The sequence below is a fragment of the Ziziphus jujuba genome, chromosome 2, assembly GCF_031755915.1.
Source record: "Ziziphus jujuba cultivar Dongzao chromosome 2, ASM3175591v1".
Taxonomy (NCBI): domain Eukaryota; kingdom Viridiplantae; phylum Streptophyta; class Magnoliopsida; order Rosales; family Rhamnaceae; genus Ziziphus; species Ziziphus jujuba.
Genome location: NC_083380.1, coordinates 18446723 through 18462981, shown reverse-complemented (window position 1 = coordinate 18462981; position 16259 = coordinate 18446723). Strand labels below are relative to the sequence as shown.

Below are 16259 nucleotides of genomic sequence, written 5' to 3'. Positions count from 1 at the left end.
TATTTTTATAAAACTAATCATTTGGATATTTTAACTTGGTTAAATTATAATTGGTTCTTAATTATTTTTTTAAAAATATTATACAATTATTCCTTGCAAAATAATAAAAAAATAAAAAATCAATCCAAGATATTCTGGAGCCTCGGATCACAAACCCACTAATGGTCACGATCTATTTTTGAAACCATCGAAGAAAATTTTCTTTCATCACCGTATACATCACGAGAAAATTGTTGTGATAAAAGCTGTCAATCAAGGAATGCGACATGGAAAAGGTGTGAGTACACACATTTAAAATTTTCTTAGTAAATCAATCATGGAGTTCTATACTTATTTAAATAAATTCAAATATGTATATATTTTGGTAACCAATTCAAATATATATTTTTTAATCTGCAATCTTGATTATTCTAATTTGGCTTACCTATATATATATATATAGAGAGAGAGAGAGAGAGGGAGGGACGGAAAAATTGACGAAGACAAAAACCATATAGAAAGACTATATATATATATATATATAATCAAGGTCTAGAGAGAGAGAAACAAACTGGTAACCTGGGTCGTGAATTTTGACAACCTAGATAACAAAAAGGTTTTTAGAGGGAGAAAAAGAAGAAAAAAGAGGAAGAAGGTATTAATGGATGAGAGAAAAATAGTGGTAGTAGTTGAAGACGTGGAAGCAGCAAGAACAGCTCTCCAATGGGCACTCCACAACCTCGTTCGCTATGGCGATTTGATAACACTTCTCCATGTTTTCCCAACCACAAGATCCAAAAGCAAGAAAAAAACTCGATTGCTTCGTTTGAAGGGCTTCCAATTGGCTCTTTCTTTCAAGGACATCTGCAATGGCTTCCCCAACGTAAGCTTTGGGCTAAAATAAATAAAAAAAAAAGAAAAATTGTTGGAAAGTTATTTTGTTTTTTTGTTTTATGTTCTATTTGTTTTGAAGATTAACCGGTAGTGTGTAAAAATGATAAATATTGATGCAAATACTCGTAGGTTTGTGTTGCAGACAAAAGTTGAGATCATTGTTACCGAGGGTGATGAAGAGGGGAAGAAGATTTCATCCATGGTGAAAGAAATTGGGGCTTCAGCGCTTGTTGTGGGTCTACATGATCATAGCTTTCTTTACAAGTAAGTTTCACCATCAATAATTAATGTTTTGTCCTCCACATAAAATTAATGCTTTTTTAGTATTTGAAAAAATTCTTCTATTAATTTTCATGGTGGTCAGCATATTCTGTCAAATTTTTATGTCTAAGATCTCAAAGTTTTTCTAACCCATCATGATGGTGTTATATTCTTGATAATTAGAATTCGAATTCAGAATTATTGTCTCAAAAAAAAAAAAAAATAATAGAGTTTGAACTTGAGGCCATTTAAGAATTCAGATAACATTTAAGAATTCAGATAAGGTGTGGTTTCATAGGAAAGGTTCTTGAAGAGAAAAGAAGTTCAGATGGGTTTTGATGATTTCACATATCTATCAACTCCATCAATGACTTTTAATTTTTGTCTCTAGTTTAAACCAGAGACGCATTTAATACGGAGAACCTCATGATCCACTTGACTCAATTGACGTCTAAGTGGGACCATTGTTGATGTGTGAATACCTAGAACCTGAGCAGTGGGATCAGAAACTATACATGTGCGGCGGACCTGGCGGTCCAGGCGATGTGGGATATATTTTGGGTAAAAGTTTTGGGGCTCCACTTATCATATAGTTTGTTCTGGAAATAGTAGACATAGTTGGGAAAGTCTGCAACATTTTTTTGGGTGGCTTTATATAATACCCTCTATTTAGTTTTAACTTTTACAAGAAAGTTTGAAATGACAAACTCATGTGGATGGGACTACTAGTTAGTAAAACCATTGCCTATCATTTTTTTTTTTGGATATTATAGGTTGGACCCATTTAAAGTAATGATGTTCTTAATAATTTTAATACAAGGTACAAATAAAATAATAAAAAAATAAAAAAAGGGCAATATGATGAAAGTTAGGAAAGAATTTTATGATATTCTGATATTCTGAAAAACAGAGGTTCTCTATATAACTTACGCTTTCTATCATGGACCTTAGAGAGAGGATCCATAAATTTTTGAAATTTAGTAATTTGTGCCAATTTGACAGAGTCCAAAATATGGTCGGTAAATTTAATATTACTTTTCCTTTTGTGAGTGTTCTTAAATCAAATGAATCTTTCATAAATGTCCTTTTAGACAATCCAAATGTGAATTAATGACTTCTACTAGTGGTTAACTCCAAGTTTTGGCTCGACCAAGTTTGTGTCTAAAATATCTGTCCCCAACTCAGTGTCAATGTATATATTTTTTATTCATCACCAGACAAGCTATCAAATCAAACTATTTATCTCGTTGTAGTTTTCCCACTAAATTTTAACCCTTATTGTATCAAAGTTGAGAAAGGGAAAAAAATATTAAATTGGCCTTATAGGACAGCCTAATCAAGATAGGCTGCAATGACTCTGGATGCTAAGAAGTTTCTTAGAGATTTTCGGTTTCTATTTTTGGCAGATTTTTCACCCGCTCTCTATTATATGCAGATATCACAATAATGTATTTAATAATCCTTGTGAGTTTTGTACTATTACTAAGGAAAAAAAAAAAAAAAATCTTGACGCTGTGTTTTTATTCAAATATGATAAGGTTGGCAATGGCCCACAACAATATATCAAACAGCTTCAATTGCAGAGTTCTGGCCGTCAAGCAACCACCTTCCTCTCCTTCAGGGACAAGGACCCATGCGGTATCAGTACTAGACGGTTCAACAAACATGGACTTTTCCCAAATTGAGATTGCTGGATTACAGTAAGTAGTTTTTACCCTGTTTTCCAGCTACGTAATCGAACTTTGTCCAACAGCCTTAACTAATCCATGTTCCTAATCGCCTTGACGCTTTTCGATGCAATTATTAGGTCTCCCTCTGACGAAAATAATGTGCATAAATTTCTTGAAGTGTTAACAAAATCATTCATACTCATTTGGAACTATGTATAGAAGTTTTTGCATGCTTCTCCAGTTCATTGTGTCGGGTTTTGGTTCTGCAATTAATGTATGGTTAGGCCTTTAATCCAATTTTGTTAATGAAATTGCAGTCTTCCTGATCTTCCCCCACCAAAAATTCCATATAGAATCTGTCCAAGTCCTTCTGCAATCATTTGGAGATCGAGAAAGTCTAGGAGAAAGTGATGAAGTTGTCAAAAGGAAGCTCTCAATTATATCTCAAATGTTCAGAATCAGCTGATTGACCCAATTTTGTCCTGGACAAACTTGACGATTCAAGGGTCTTGTTTGAACTCACATAACACACTTAGGACTCGTTTAGGATGCTCGACTACACTGCACTAAATTGGACTGGACTATTTTAAGTCCTCCATTGTAGTCCAACATCCCAGACGAGCCCTCATAGATAGATATAAAAACTACAGTCTACAGTGAATCAACATGATCTAGCCGATTGGTTTCTTATAATTCAAAATCTGTGTAAACTGTGCCGTTTTTTGTCCACAAATCAATTGCTTTTCTAATTATAATTTTATTTTTCTTATTTGTTCTGATGGCTACATGGCAGCTATGGTGCTAATGCATAGTGTATGAAGTTGTGATCTAAAATTGTGTTTCATTTACATTGTGTGAGCTACCTGCAGTGGTTTTGCTTCTAACCGGTGAAAGCTCATCATCTTGTTTATTTTTAACAGTTTAACGAAGATAAGAATAAAATGCAAAATATGCAAAATTCTTTAATTTTTTTATTTTTGGCAACCAAGTGGGCCATCATTGACTTTTGTCTCACTTGATTTGATTCATAAGTTCCTCAAGCTGATCATTTGATTCAAATGTTATTTGATCCTAGGAGTCCCATAAACAAAACCAAAATATGTGCAATTAGCCAATGTCCTTCAACCCAAAATTTTAATAATAATAATGAAAAAGGACTACTAAAATTAATTCTATTAATTTTTTTTCAACCTTATATCTCGAATTCAGGGCCAACATCACTTAACTACTAAATAATAATAATAATAATAATAAATAATGAAAGTTTATTTTATAATGTTTATAGATATATATATATATATATTATATTTTGTATAAGAGTAAGCATGCATGGAAGTTAATGACTATCACAATAGTCCATTATAAAGACCAAAAAGAGAAAAAGAGGGGAAAAAAGAAAAAAAAAAAAAACTCCATTTTATAAACACTTTGAATTTATTTTTCTTAATCTTGTAGTTTGTTATTTTAAGCTTGTAGTAGGTGAAATTTCTTTAATATTGGTAGTTTCTTGTTTTAAACTTGTAGCTGGGTGAGAAATTTAGCTATCATAATAGAAGGCACATTTCATCTGGATCCTTTAGATTTTATCTTAATTATACTTAGATTTTATGCATTTAAAATTCATTCTTAACCTATAAAACTATTAAAACAAACTCAATTGTTAGACTTGAGCAGTTAAGTTACAGTTCAACCAAATTGAACTAATAAAAAGTCTACTTTTGCCCCTTATTAAAATAAAATTATTAAATTGACTTGTTTGCCCTTATTTATACAGTTTTAAATATACAAAAGATTGGTATGAAATATAAAATTTACAAATATATTATAATTGATTAATTTTTTACATTTTATTTTTTGAAAAACGGTTAATTTATTTGTTGTTAACTTTTTAGGTATGATACATATAGTCTTATATTAAATTGTCTAAGCAACAAATTAAATTACATGAAGCATAAAATACAAAGTGGAAAATAGGGAATTTTAGTTTTAATAAATTTAGCTTTGGAAAATACGGAAATTTTGGTTTTATAAATATAGTTATACTAATTAACGTATTTTATATAAAGGCAAATAAATACATGTTTTATTAAAATTATGCCAAATTATGGAATATTAAATTAAAAAAGTAAAGCAAAAAGCCAAAAGCAAAAAGGAAGTCTTCGTCCCTTCCTTCTTTCACCCTTAAGTTGTCTTACACTATGTTTGGATTTGGATTGGATGAAGGAAAAGAAAAAATAATAATAATAAGTTTAATGAGCAAAGGAAATGATAATATTTATTAATAATTGTTGTTTGGATAATTAGTAAATAGAACGACAATGAAAAGAAACAAAAATGAATTGTTTAAATTACCCTCATTGCAATTCTCTTGCAAGCCAATTAAATAATAATAATAATAATATTTATAATTTTAAAATATTGAAAAAATTCATTAAAGTTTTTTTTTTTTTCATTTTCCTCTCAATTTTGGATGGAAAACAAACTTAATAAAACAAAGGACTAATTCCCTTCATTCCCTTCCTATTCCTTTTATTTTCATTTTGTTTTAATTATCTAAACAAGTGACTTGATTATTTTCTATCCTATTCTTTCAAATCCAAACAAAGTGTTAAGCTTTTTTGGTATAGCTTTTGTTTACGTTTGTGTTTTTTCTTTTTCTACTTATCTAGAAATATTTTCTAAAAAAACTACTCTTTATTAGTTTTAGTAAAAAAATTTTAGAAGTCTGAAGCAATTCTAGAAAGTTGTCCAAAAGCAAATGTTAAACAAGACCTTATTACTCTTTTATCATAATCTAACCCTTAACAAAAGCAATAACCAATATCCAAAATTCCTCAAGCCATATTTCTTCGATAAGCACCCTTTATCCAAACCAATCCTTTAAAACTAACACACAATATTTTTTTCTATCCATCACCCATTTGATGATGATGATAACCATGGGGTAAATTGATAATTAAATTCCTCCTTTCTCACACTCTTCCCCTTAGCCTAAAATATATATATTTATATTTATATATAAAATGGGCCCTAAAATAAAAGGGGAAAGCGGGAGAATAAATGACTGGTCGCGGCTCTTTCCATGTCTCAGCCATGGTGAGGCAGGGCAAAGGCTTTTTCTTATGGAGGTTGAAGGTGAGATCGATAGTGGATTTGAGGATGTCCATTGAAGCATGGGCTTTAAACATTGCTAGGAGACAATTGTGGTTTAGGATCTAAATTTGGGTTGGTGGAGATGGTGTGTTTTTGTTAGGTGATATAAACGAAGGTTTTGTTTAGTAAGTGTCAAAGTTGAAAAGAAAATTGATTTTTGGATTTTAGTTTTTTAGAATTTAGTTTTTTAAGAATTAATTTTTTTGTTTTTTTTTTTTTGTTTGGTGAGTAATAGGAAAGTTGTGATTTATAAATAATTAAATTTAAAATTGTATAATAAATTAAGAGTAAATTTTATTTTAAAACAATTTCAAAACTATTTTTTTTAGGATATTCAAAATGATACCTATATAAGTAAAAACAATTTTCCTATATTGGTGGAAATTTAATTCTCTAAATTTACACTTTTTCACCTTAAAATTAATATTCAAATAAAATAAATTTATTATTTTTCCCAAAAAAAAAAAGTTACACTTCTACTAATTTTATATTTATCCAAATAAGTCGGAAGGGAAAAAAAAAAAAAAACACAAAATGAGAAGAGGAAAAGAGATAAAGGGGCAAGGGAAAAGGGAAAGGAAAAAAAAAAATATATATATATATATATATATATATAAACGTTCTTATTCACACTGCAAAGTTACTATGCGTATTGCATTTTTAATAATTTTTATAAAATTAGAAAATACTTATTAATAAAAAGTCAAACATTTTTTTAAACATTTAAATAATATCGTTCAAATTATGTATAATACACTTTTAACAAGAAATTAGAATATAAATTCAAATTATATAAACTAAATAGGTGCATGTACTCCAAAATATATATATTAGGTAGATAAAAATGATCTAGATTATGTATACTATTTTTTAATAACAGATAAAAATATAATTTGAATTATATAAATAAGATGAATATATGCAATTTGGTATACATATGCTGAACAAATCTATAGAGTTCGATTTATGTATACTAAGTTCCCAAGGTCAAAACTAACATATTTTATTATGGAGGAAATAAAATTCAGTTTGAGTGCATGTAGAATGTAATATATCTAATATTTTTTATAATGTGAATAGAACTTATCCAAAAATATAACTATTTTTTTTTTTTAAATTTTCAACTTAACTTGCGTTAGTACCAAAATAACCTTGAGCACTACATTTAACAAATCAAATTTAATAGATGGGTTTATTTTGACAGTTTGAAAAAATCAAGGGACCCTTTTAACAATAAAATTTCAAAAGAATAGAATTTAACTGTAATTATAATAAATTCTAAAAGATTTAAATAAAATTTATTATCAATTGTACACAACTCAAATACAACCTTAAAAGAAACAAAAGAAAAAAAAATGAAAGCAGAAAATTAAAAAGATAAAGTCGAGCTATGAATAAAGAATAGTTATTTTCTTAATTGATTGGCAATCCTTTTGCTTTATGAAAAATAAAATAAAATGTGTAGGTGATTTTTGTCTCAAGTGTTGTTGTTGTTGGCTGTTCTTGTTTTTGCTACTCCACCATTCTACTTGGTTTTATATATTAATCAAACAAAAAAATAAAAAATACTTGGTTTTACATAGCCGCTTTAATTTGGACCTCTTTCTCTGGAATTGAATTTAAACACCACCTTTTAGGGAGAGAGGGGAAAAAAAAAAAAAAAAATCTTTTTCAATAAAAAAGCTGGTGGTACATCTCCAGCAAAAATTTTTTTTTTAAAAAAAAAAAGGAAAGAACTGGTGGTACAAGTTACATATCCATGTTTATTTATTTTATATATTTTTTTTGATAAAATATTTTGGGTATAGATTGGCCATACCCATATAATCCTAGTTTTATAGCAACACCAAGTGTTCGATTTATAATGGTTCTTCAACCTCTACCTTCTCAATAAGAGTTTAAATACTTTCCCTACGCATTTGTTAGCGATTAATTTTATTATTGCCAAAAAACAAAAAAAAAAAATGATTAATTGTAACTTTATTCCAAAACAACAATTTAAATACAAATTTGCAATTTGATTACATATTGCTTTATTTTATATTTACGTTCTCTTTTTATCATGAAAATAAAACCCGTCTTTTTTATTTTTTTGTTGATAGGTTGCAATTATACAAACACAAATATATTTTTGTGTTAATTAGGAAGAGATTCAAAAACAAAATTAATTTAAAAAAAAAAAAGAAAGGAGGCTAGCCAATTTGAACGTTTAATTTGAAAATGAGACAAGGACGGGAGCCGAAAAGCGAATCTAGCTTGGGCCTGGGGCTCAAGACTAGAGTGAGTGAGAAATGAGGGCTCAGCCTTCATGAGCCGCCACCAACCAATGGAACCAAAACCCCCAAACCAAACCCAAAGCTGGCTGATGACTCATCCACCTTCTAATTGTTGACTTTGCGAAAAGACAAAAAAATCCTTAGAATTTTGGGCACACCTCACACCTCTACTCTGTTTTTCTCCATATTTTATTTTTATTTTTTATTTTTGGTTAAACAAACACAGTCTAGATCTGCGACTTTGAGGCGTCGCTCGTCGGCTCTGCGCAAAGCTGAAAAAAAAAAAAAAAAAAAAGCGAAAGAAAAGCTGAATCTGGTCTTTGTTTGGCTCTCTGTTTTCCTCTCTCTGTCTTCTCGCTCGGCTTTGATCCGCGGCTCAGTTTCAGCGCCGATCCACTTCCAACTTCCATCTCTCCCTCCATTTTTCCTTTTTCTCTTCGCGCTCTCTCTCTCTCTCTCTCTCTCTTTTTCTCTGAGATTCTCTGCTGCTTCTGCTTCTGCTGGTAACGAAATCGCTGTTGATGCTGCTACTCTATTAGTTCATGCCGGAGAAGAAGTAAGCGGGCCGCTGTTCCAATATTATTCGATGCTGAATAAGACCCTAATTTATTTCTTTGAGAAATTTGGATTTTCTTTTGTGGAAATGAGAGTTTCGTATAGTCCAAAAGCGATCGTTTAGTTTTCTGTGGAAGTTAGTGGGTTGATGGGAGTTGTGAGGCTCTCAATTTGACATGAATTTTGGAGTAAGATGTTGTTTACAGCTTAAATGATTGAATCTTTTTATTTTATTTTATTTTTTCAGTAATATCAACATTTATATTGGTTTTACTGAGACAAAGTTTGTGAAAATGGCAGGTTGGAACAGTAAGTGGAAAAGCAGCAAATCAAATGGACTGGGGTGTAAATAACGCATTCAAAACTTTCAAAGGTAGTCTAAAGAGAATTTCCCTGTACTTGCCACGATTATTTTGATTACTAGAGAGGTTTTGGAGGAGTATGATTTGTAGAATGATGGTTGATTGTTAATTGTTTGGTTTGCCTTGTTTAAAATCTGTTTTCATGCTTCTACGTTGCTTATAGAATTATTCTTGGTTATACAATTGAGTAATGGATCTTTGGATGTTGTACATGGGCTGATGCGGGTCACATGATTGTGAGACTATGTTGTAGAAAATACTACTTAGCTTGGTGGGGGTTAGCTTCTGGTGGTCAACAAGACAAGTTGGATTTTGACTGTGTTAATATGCTCTATCTCTGGAATGAAAGAACGTTGTTCTGATTCCGAATGATAGAGAATCAACTGCATTTCTCTGATGAATCAGGATATTGTATCAGCAACTTTGCAAAAAACATGTTTATTATCTAAAACCATTATTTATTATCTGCACCGTGATACTTGTTGACATTGTTTACAGGATGGGAGAGCTTATAATCTGGTCCTTATTGGGTGATATGTTGTAAGTACATAAGATGATGTAGGAAATCATGGATTACCAAAGAGACTCGGTGATTTGAATGCTAAAATTTTTCCTAGTTTACAATTTACTAAGGTGGTCATAGGCCACAAAAACCTGCAACCTGGCTAGATTGAAAAATCAGGATCTCACAATATTCTTTGTAGTAATAACCTTCTTAGATTGCTGGAAGTAAAGAAGTTCTAATTGTGTATATGATTATAATCCTTGACTTTTTACATTCATACTCAGAAACTTTAAATTGTCTGTTTATTGTTTTTATGCGTAGCTTGTTCACCCTTCTTTATTTATTCAGTTACCAAAAATTATGGATGCTATATTTGTACTTTAAGGAATACTGTAGAACAAGTGGCTATAATATTGGTAATAGTGAAGCATGTGCTAGAGTGTAGATAAGAGTTTAGTTGTTTTATTAGGTTTTTGTCTTTGATTACCTGAGTTGCCATTACTGTGAATTGAGAGGTATTATTGACTCCTGAGCTGTAAGATAGAAATTGATAGTGGATATGCTAATTTTTTCTGTCCACACATGAAACTGTATTTTTCTGTTAATTTCTTTTTGTATTATATATTTTTATGACATTACACCTTCAAAGTTTTCTTTTCTGCATCATGGCATAGATATGGAACCAAAATCTGTGATGGACATGGCAGTGATTCCTATGGATCCAGTAGATATTGGATTGGGTTCTTCAGAAAAAGGAAATGCTATTTCTACAGTGAAACCAAGAAAGAAGACAATGACATCAGTTTATCTCAAGTTCTTTGAGACAGCTGCTGATGGAAAAAGTCGCAGGTGCAAATTTTGTGGACAGAGCTACTCTATTGCCACTGCCACTGGTAACTTCTTGGCACTGACTGCTATTCTTCTTGGTGCTGCAGCCTCTTCTTGTATTCATTTCTGTTATCCCATTGAACAGAGTTGCGAAGTCTAAGGCTTTGATAATCCAAACTTGACCATATGTTATCAAACAGTATATTTGCTATCGTGCTCTTTTACTAGCTTAAGGAGTTTATTATCAGTGGGGCTCATCATCAGCGTGTAATTGAGATTTCATAATCTTTACTGAATTTTTTATTTTCATGCATGAGGGTAAATTCTTTTTCATAAACACAGAACAGAACAAAAATATTGCCATGCTGGAGTTTTCGAATTACTGTTTTTAAGGCAATCGACCATGAAAGCTTATGCGTCAAATCGTCCAAACTCATTAATTACGCCATCAATGACGAAAAAGATAAAAAGTAAACATTGATTATCTCTAATATCATAGTTAATCTTCTGCTTTATTATTGAAGGTAATTTGGGAAGGCACCTTAGTAATCGGCATCCTGGATATGATAAGTCAGGGGATGTTGTCGCTAATTCAACTCCACAGCCTATAACTGTAGCCAAGAAACCTCCATCTCAAGGGAAAGCACCTCATGTGGATTATGATCATTTAAATTGGTTGCTCATTAAGTGGCTCATTTTAGCTTCTTTGCCTCCTTCAACATTGGAAGAAAAATGGTTAGCAAATTCCTATAAGTTTCTAAATCCATCAATTCAACTCTGGCCTAGTGACCAGTATAGAGCAGTGTTTCTTGAAGTTTTCAGAAGCATGCAGGAAGATATAAGAGCATCTTTGGTGCAGGTTTCTTCTAAAGTCTCTGTCACACTTGATTTTTGGACTTCATATGAACAAATTTTCTATATGAGTGTTACATGTCATTGGATTGATGAAAACTGGTCCTTTCAGAGGGTGCTACTTGATATCTGTCACATACCTTACCCTTGTGGGGGTGCTGAGATCTATCACTCACTTTCTGAGGTCCTTAAGATGTACAATATTGAAAATAGAGTCCTGTCTTGCACTCATGATAATAGTCAAAGTGCAATCCATGCCTGCCATAGTTTTAAAGAAGATTTAGATCGTCAGAAGGCTGGGCCTTTCTGTTTTATACCTTGTGCTGCTCGTACTTTGAGCCTGATCATAGACGATGGTTTAAGAACTACGAAACCGATAATTTCTAAGATCCGGGAGTTTGTATTGGGTTTAAATGCATCCTCGGAGCTCTCAGAGGATTTTGTTCGGTTAACAACAGCTTGTCAAGAAGGTAGTTGGAAATTTCCGCTTGATGCATCAGCGCGATGGAGTGGCAACTATCAGATGCTTGATATTGTGCGCAAGGTATTTTCAGATGTCATTATTGTCTTTTTTTATTCAATAACAAATAAAATTTAAGAAACAATGAGACCTCTGGTTCGTAGCACTAGCAAAGAAAGAAAGAAAGAGAAATAAAAAAGAGAAGAAGAATTCCAAGTCACAAAGCAAAAACTTAAAAACATTTGCCTCTCTCTTTTCTTCGCCAATATTTACTTTTCATTTTAAAAATTGAAGCCTTATCTGTCTTTCAGAATAATCATTTAACTACAGAATAGGACTTGTGGTAGAACTTAGCAGACAAATACCAATTTGAAAATGTTTTATAGATGGTATTTTTTGGCTGGTAAATTTTTGGCATCAGGTGTAGTAGTAGTTTCCTTAAGAAAAATGGTAGTTTCCTTAATAAAACCATAGTGGCTTGGTGCTTTATGAAGTACTTAAAACAATTGCCTTAATTTAGGTAAAGAAAATCAGCAAATGCTATTGTTGAAACTTCTAGTCGAGAGACAATTGATATTATCTGTTTGGTCATTCTAAAATTCCCATTAATATTTTAGAAAGTGTGCCATGTGTTAGCCATCTCAGGAAATTGTTTCTCTACGGTGAAATTAATTTTTTTGGGCGACGATAGTGATGTTAAATGTTATTTGTGGTAATGTAATGCCCTAATCAAGGACTAGGGAAAGTAAAAGGAAAAGAGGGTAGGGGAAAGAGTAGAATAAAGGAGAGAAAATCTGATGGATAATCTGTACTCTAATTCATTAATAGGTTATACTTCCATAGTGGAGTCCAAACCAACCAAAAAATTACATCAAAATGGTGCTAATTAATTATCAAAATAAACAACACTAATAAAGTCCACTAATGAATGATAATTCCTGTGTGTATGCCTAAAAAGTATATCATAATAGTAATGTCATTCTGCTTTATTTGTGCATTTTGCAAGAATTTGATTTTTAGGTTATAAAACTAGGAAGAGCCAAATAACATGGGCAAAGGGTAAAACTACTAGTTCTTTTATTGAAAACTTATTATCTTACATGGAAGCATACAAGATAGCTAAATGAGCTTGCCTCAATTTAAACAAGTAATGGTATTTGGGATTTTATCCAGCCTACTTATTCACTTGATTAGTATGCACCCATTATCAAGTTTATTTACAGTTTGGATGAAAGATATCAAGTTGGGGATTGTTTTGTAAGATGTATGTTAAGAACTTTGAAGTGGAACACTGCATATGCACTATCCTTTGTTGTTGTTCTTTCTCTTGCTACCTTTTGAGGCACTAAATAGACTGACTAAAGATGACCTGAGATCCTATTGATTATGCAGGCTGGCAAGTCCATGGATGCTGTTATCATGAAGTATAAGGAGACACTTGGCAGTAGGATGCTACTGAGCTCTGCAGAGAAAAATGCTGTCAGTCTTGTGCATGAATATCTGGAGCCCTTCTACAAAACCACAAACAATATATGCACGAACAAGGTGCCTACAATTGGGCTGGTTCTCTTCTTCATGGATCACATTTCTGAGATGATTGCTGCCTGCAGAGAAACTCGTCACTATCCAGACTGGCTAAAGAATTCTGCTGAAGATATGGCGAAAAAGGCCAGGAGTTACAATAACCAGGTTTGCAACATATTCACCTACATGACAGCAATTCTTGATCCTCGAATCAAAGTAGAGTTAATTCCCGAGAGCCTTAACTCAGAGAATTTTCTTGAGGAAGCGAGAACCCATTTCATAAGAAATTACTCGACCAGCCATTTCCCATCCATGACTGGTGGATATGGTGCTCAAGAGATTGAAGATGGGGGTAGTGTCTCTTTTGCTGAGGAAATTGCAAGAAAGAAACGAAGGGCAAGTATGAGTAGTGCTACTGATGAGCTCACTCAGTATCTGTCAGAGCCTCCTGCTCCAATACCAACAGATGTTCTGGAGTGGTGGAAGGTAAATAGTACACGCTACCCCCGCCTTTCTGTAATGGCTCGAGATTTTTTGGCTGTGCAAGCAACTTCACTGGCGCCTGAAGAAATTTTTTGTGGCAAAGGTGATGAGATTGTTAGGCAACGATTTTGTATGCCTCATAACAGCACGCAATCTCTTCTTTGTATTAGATCATGGATTCTAGGTGGCATGAAATTGAAGTTTAAATCAACTGAAATAGACTATGAAAGATTGATGGAATTGGCAACTAATGCTGCATCTGATAACGGTCCTGTTGGGCCTGAAAAAAAACAGAAGTAGCTGGAAAATGCACATCTTTTGAAGATTTGCTGAAGAAACTTGAAGCTCGAGGACCTTAAGCCAGAAGGAAATGGATGCCGATTGCAATGTTCTCACCTCGACATGGGTCCTTTTTTTTTTTTCTTTTATTTATTTTCATTTTTATTTTTTATTTTCCTTCCATTAGAAGTGGAAGAAGGGTGTTCAATTAGTTTAATTTCCAAATTATGTTGTATGTAATATGTGAGAAGCTTCTATTTATTTTGGATGTACAGATTTGTGAGAATGCTAACCAGACAGATAAATGTATGTAGCTTGGCAGATTTGTGGCCAGCACTAACAATTTCTAGGTCTTACATGAATGCTTGAGGTGATATATATTTTTTTCTTTATTTTTATTTTTCCTTCGTGAACTTTATTTCTTTTACTTTGGAGGAACCACGGAAGTCATTTAACATTGGAGGTGCTCATCGGTCAAGTATTTTATTTTTTATTTTTTATTTTTTTAATGATATGTTTTTATCCGACCTAATTAGGATCAAGTTTAAAATTTCAGTTTTGATTAAAATATCAAAAATTAAAAATATAAATATTTTTATAAAAATATAAAAAACTAATGAATATTGATAAAAATTTACAAAAATTAATGAAAATTTATTTTAAAAAATAAAGTTTTTTGTTGAAACTTTAAAATTTATTTATTTAATCAATTAATTATTAAATTAATTATAAAAATTGTAAAAATATTGAATAAATATTATTTTTTTAATTAATTTAATTTATAGTAAACCATAATAATTATATATAAATTATTATTTATAAAAATATGGAAAAAAATATTTAATCAAATTGTTTATTAAATAAGATAAATCAATTATTATAATTATATTATATTTCACAAATATCACTAAAGTTAATTTGGTAAAATAATTTGCTAAACATAAATAATATTTATGAATTTTTCATAAAATTTTTTTAAAAAAAATTACATAGATATTTTCAAATTTTCATGGAAATTTCAAAAATTTACATAGAAATTTCTAAAATTTTAATAGACATTATAGATTTTTAACTAAATTATTAAAGAATTGATGTTGATATTTTGATGGAAATTTCAACAAAATTTTAAAAATTTTAATAGATATTATGAAAATTTTATCCATTTTTATTTGGGATTTAAATTTCTTTTCGATATTTTAAAAAAATAGAAATTTCAGATATTTGAAAATTTGACTGTGATTAGTTTTAAAGTTTCAAATTAAATTAGAACCAATTCAGGAGTGAATTCACTTAAGAATTTCACGGATTTAAAATAACTCAAAGATTTCAAAAAGAAATTATGGATTTTTATTGAATTCATAGATCTGACATAAATTTTATAAGAAGAACAATACTAGAGAAATTAATAAATCTATCAAAATATTTATAAAATGTACATGTGTTATTATTTGGTTGGCAATTTTGTAAGAACTTCTACTGAATATAATAATTTATCACAAATGGTGAAAATTACAAGTGGGATTATTGTTAATATAATAACTAATAATTGACAATATTTAATTAGCATTAATTTTTTTAAAATCTTAATTTGGAAAAATGATTTTGAGTAGTCATTTAATTTGCCAACTGGCATATGAATCCATTGGTGATTGTTATAAGTGATTACAAAAAACATTTTTCATCTTTATATTTACTAAAGTAATGATGTATTATTATTTAATTAGTTTATATTTAGTTTTATGTGTTTGGGTTCCCAAAGCCTTAATATTTTTCTTTTTTTTTTTTTTTTTAAAAGAAAGACAAAGTGTTCTAATTTGCGGTCAAGCAAGCATGTTCCAAGCTTTAACACCTGATTTTAGGGGTCGGTTTCGGTTTTGTTTGATCAGTTGTTATTTTATTTTATTTTTATTTTTTTATGTGTTTTTTAGATCAAATCAAATTGAAACTTTAGGAAAAATCAAACAAAATCGAACCGATGATTATTAATTTGGTTTGGTTTGATTTGATTAGTTTGAACTTTGGCTCAATCCTATATTATTATATTATTTTTTAATTTTTTAAGAAAATATTTAATAATTTAAATTTAATATTATTAATATCCTAAACTAAATAATTTAAAAGCATAAGAGTACTTTAAAAATTTACATAATGATAATAAAAATATTAAAAAATAATATA

The 16259-nt window shown here is 30.6% G+C and overlaps 2 protein-coding genes across 3 annotated transcripts; both read left to right on the top strand.

Annotated features, from left to right (window-relative positions):
* The first annotated feature begins 382 nt into the window (after positions 1–382).
* Positions 383–3573, top strand: LOC107418888 (uncharacterized). Its single transcript, XM_016027579.4, has 4 exons — positions 383–862; positions 1016–1137; positions 2673–2834; positions 3122–3573. The coding sequence occupies exons 1-4, from the start codon at positions 641–643 to the stop codon at positions 3213–3215; spliced, it is 600 nt and encodes a 199-aa protein (XP_015883065.2). The 5' UTR covers positions 383–640; the 3' UTR covers positions 3216–3573.
* A 4871-nt stretch (positions 3574–8444) lies between these two features.
* LOC107418892 (zinc finger BED domain-containing protein DAYSLEEPER) lies at positions 8445–14483 on the top strand. Of its 2 annotated transcripts, XM_016027586.4 has the most exons (6): positions 8445–8976; positions 9089–9161; positions 10330–10548; positions 11008–11342; positions 11448–11879; positions 13188–14483. In XM_016027586.4, the coding sequence occupies exons 1-6, from the start codon at positions 8965–8967 to the stop codon at positions 14100–14102; spliced, it is 1986 nt and encodes a 661-aa protein (XP_015883072.1). In that variant the 5' UTR covers positions 8445–8964; the 3' UTR covers positions 14103–14483. The 2 variants fall into 2 exon arrangements, with proteins under 2 accessions (XP_015883072.1, XP_015883071.1); XM_016027585.4 differs by having other exon boundaries at positions 11008–11879.
* Positions 14484–16259: the final 1776 nt, after the last annotated feature.

Excerpts from the sequence above, each read along its gene's own strand:
- LOC107418888 (XM_016027579.4), top strand. The coding sequence starts at position 641 with ATGGATGAGAGAAAAATAGTGGTAGTAGTTGAAGACGTGGAAGCAGCA. Across the intron at positions 863-1,015 it reads TCTGCAATGGCTTCCCCAAC|ACAAAAGTTGAGATCATTGT; the intron begins GTAAGCTTTGGG and ends TTTGTGTTGCAG. Across the intron at positions 2,835-3,121 it reads ATTGAGATTGCTGGATTACA|TCTTCCTGATCTTCCCCCAC; the intron begins GTAAGTAGTTTT and ends ATGAAATTGCAG.
- LOC107418892 (XM_016027585.4), top strand. Across the intron at positions 10,549-11,007 it reads CTCTATTGCCACTGCCACTG|GTAATTTGGGAAGGCACCTT; the intron begins GTAACTTCTTGG and ends TTATTATTGAAG. Across the intron at positions 11,880-13,187 it reads TGCTTGATATTGTGCGCAAG|GCTGGCAAGTCCATGGATGC; the intron begins GTATTTTCAGAT and ends TTGATTATGCAG.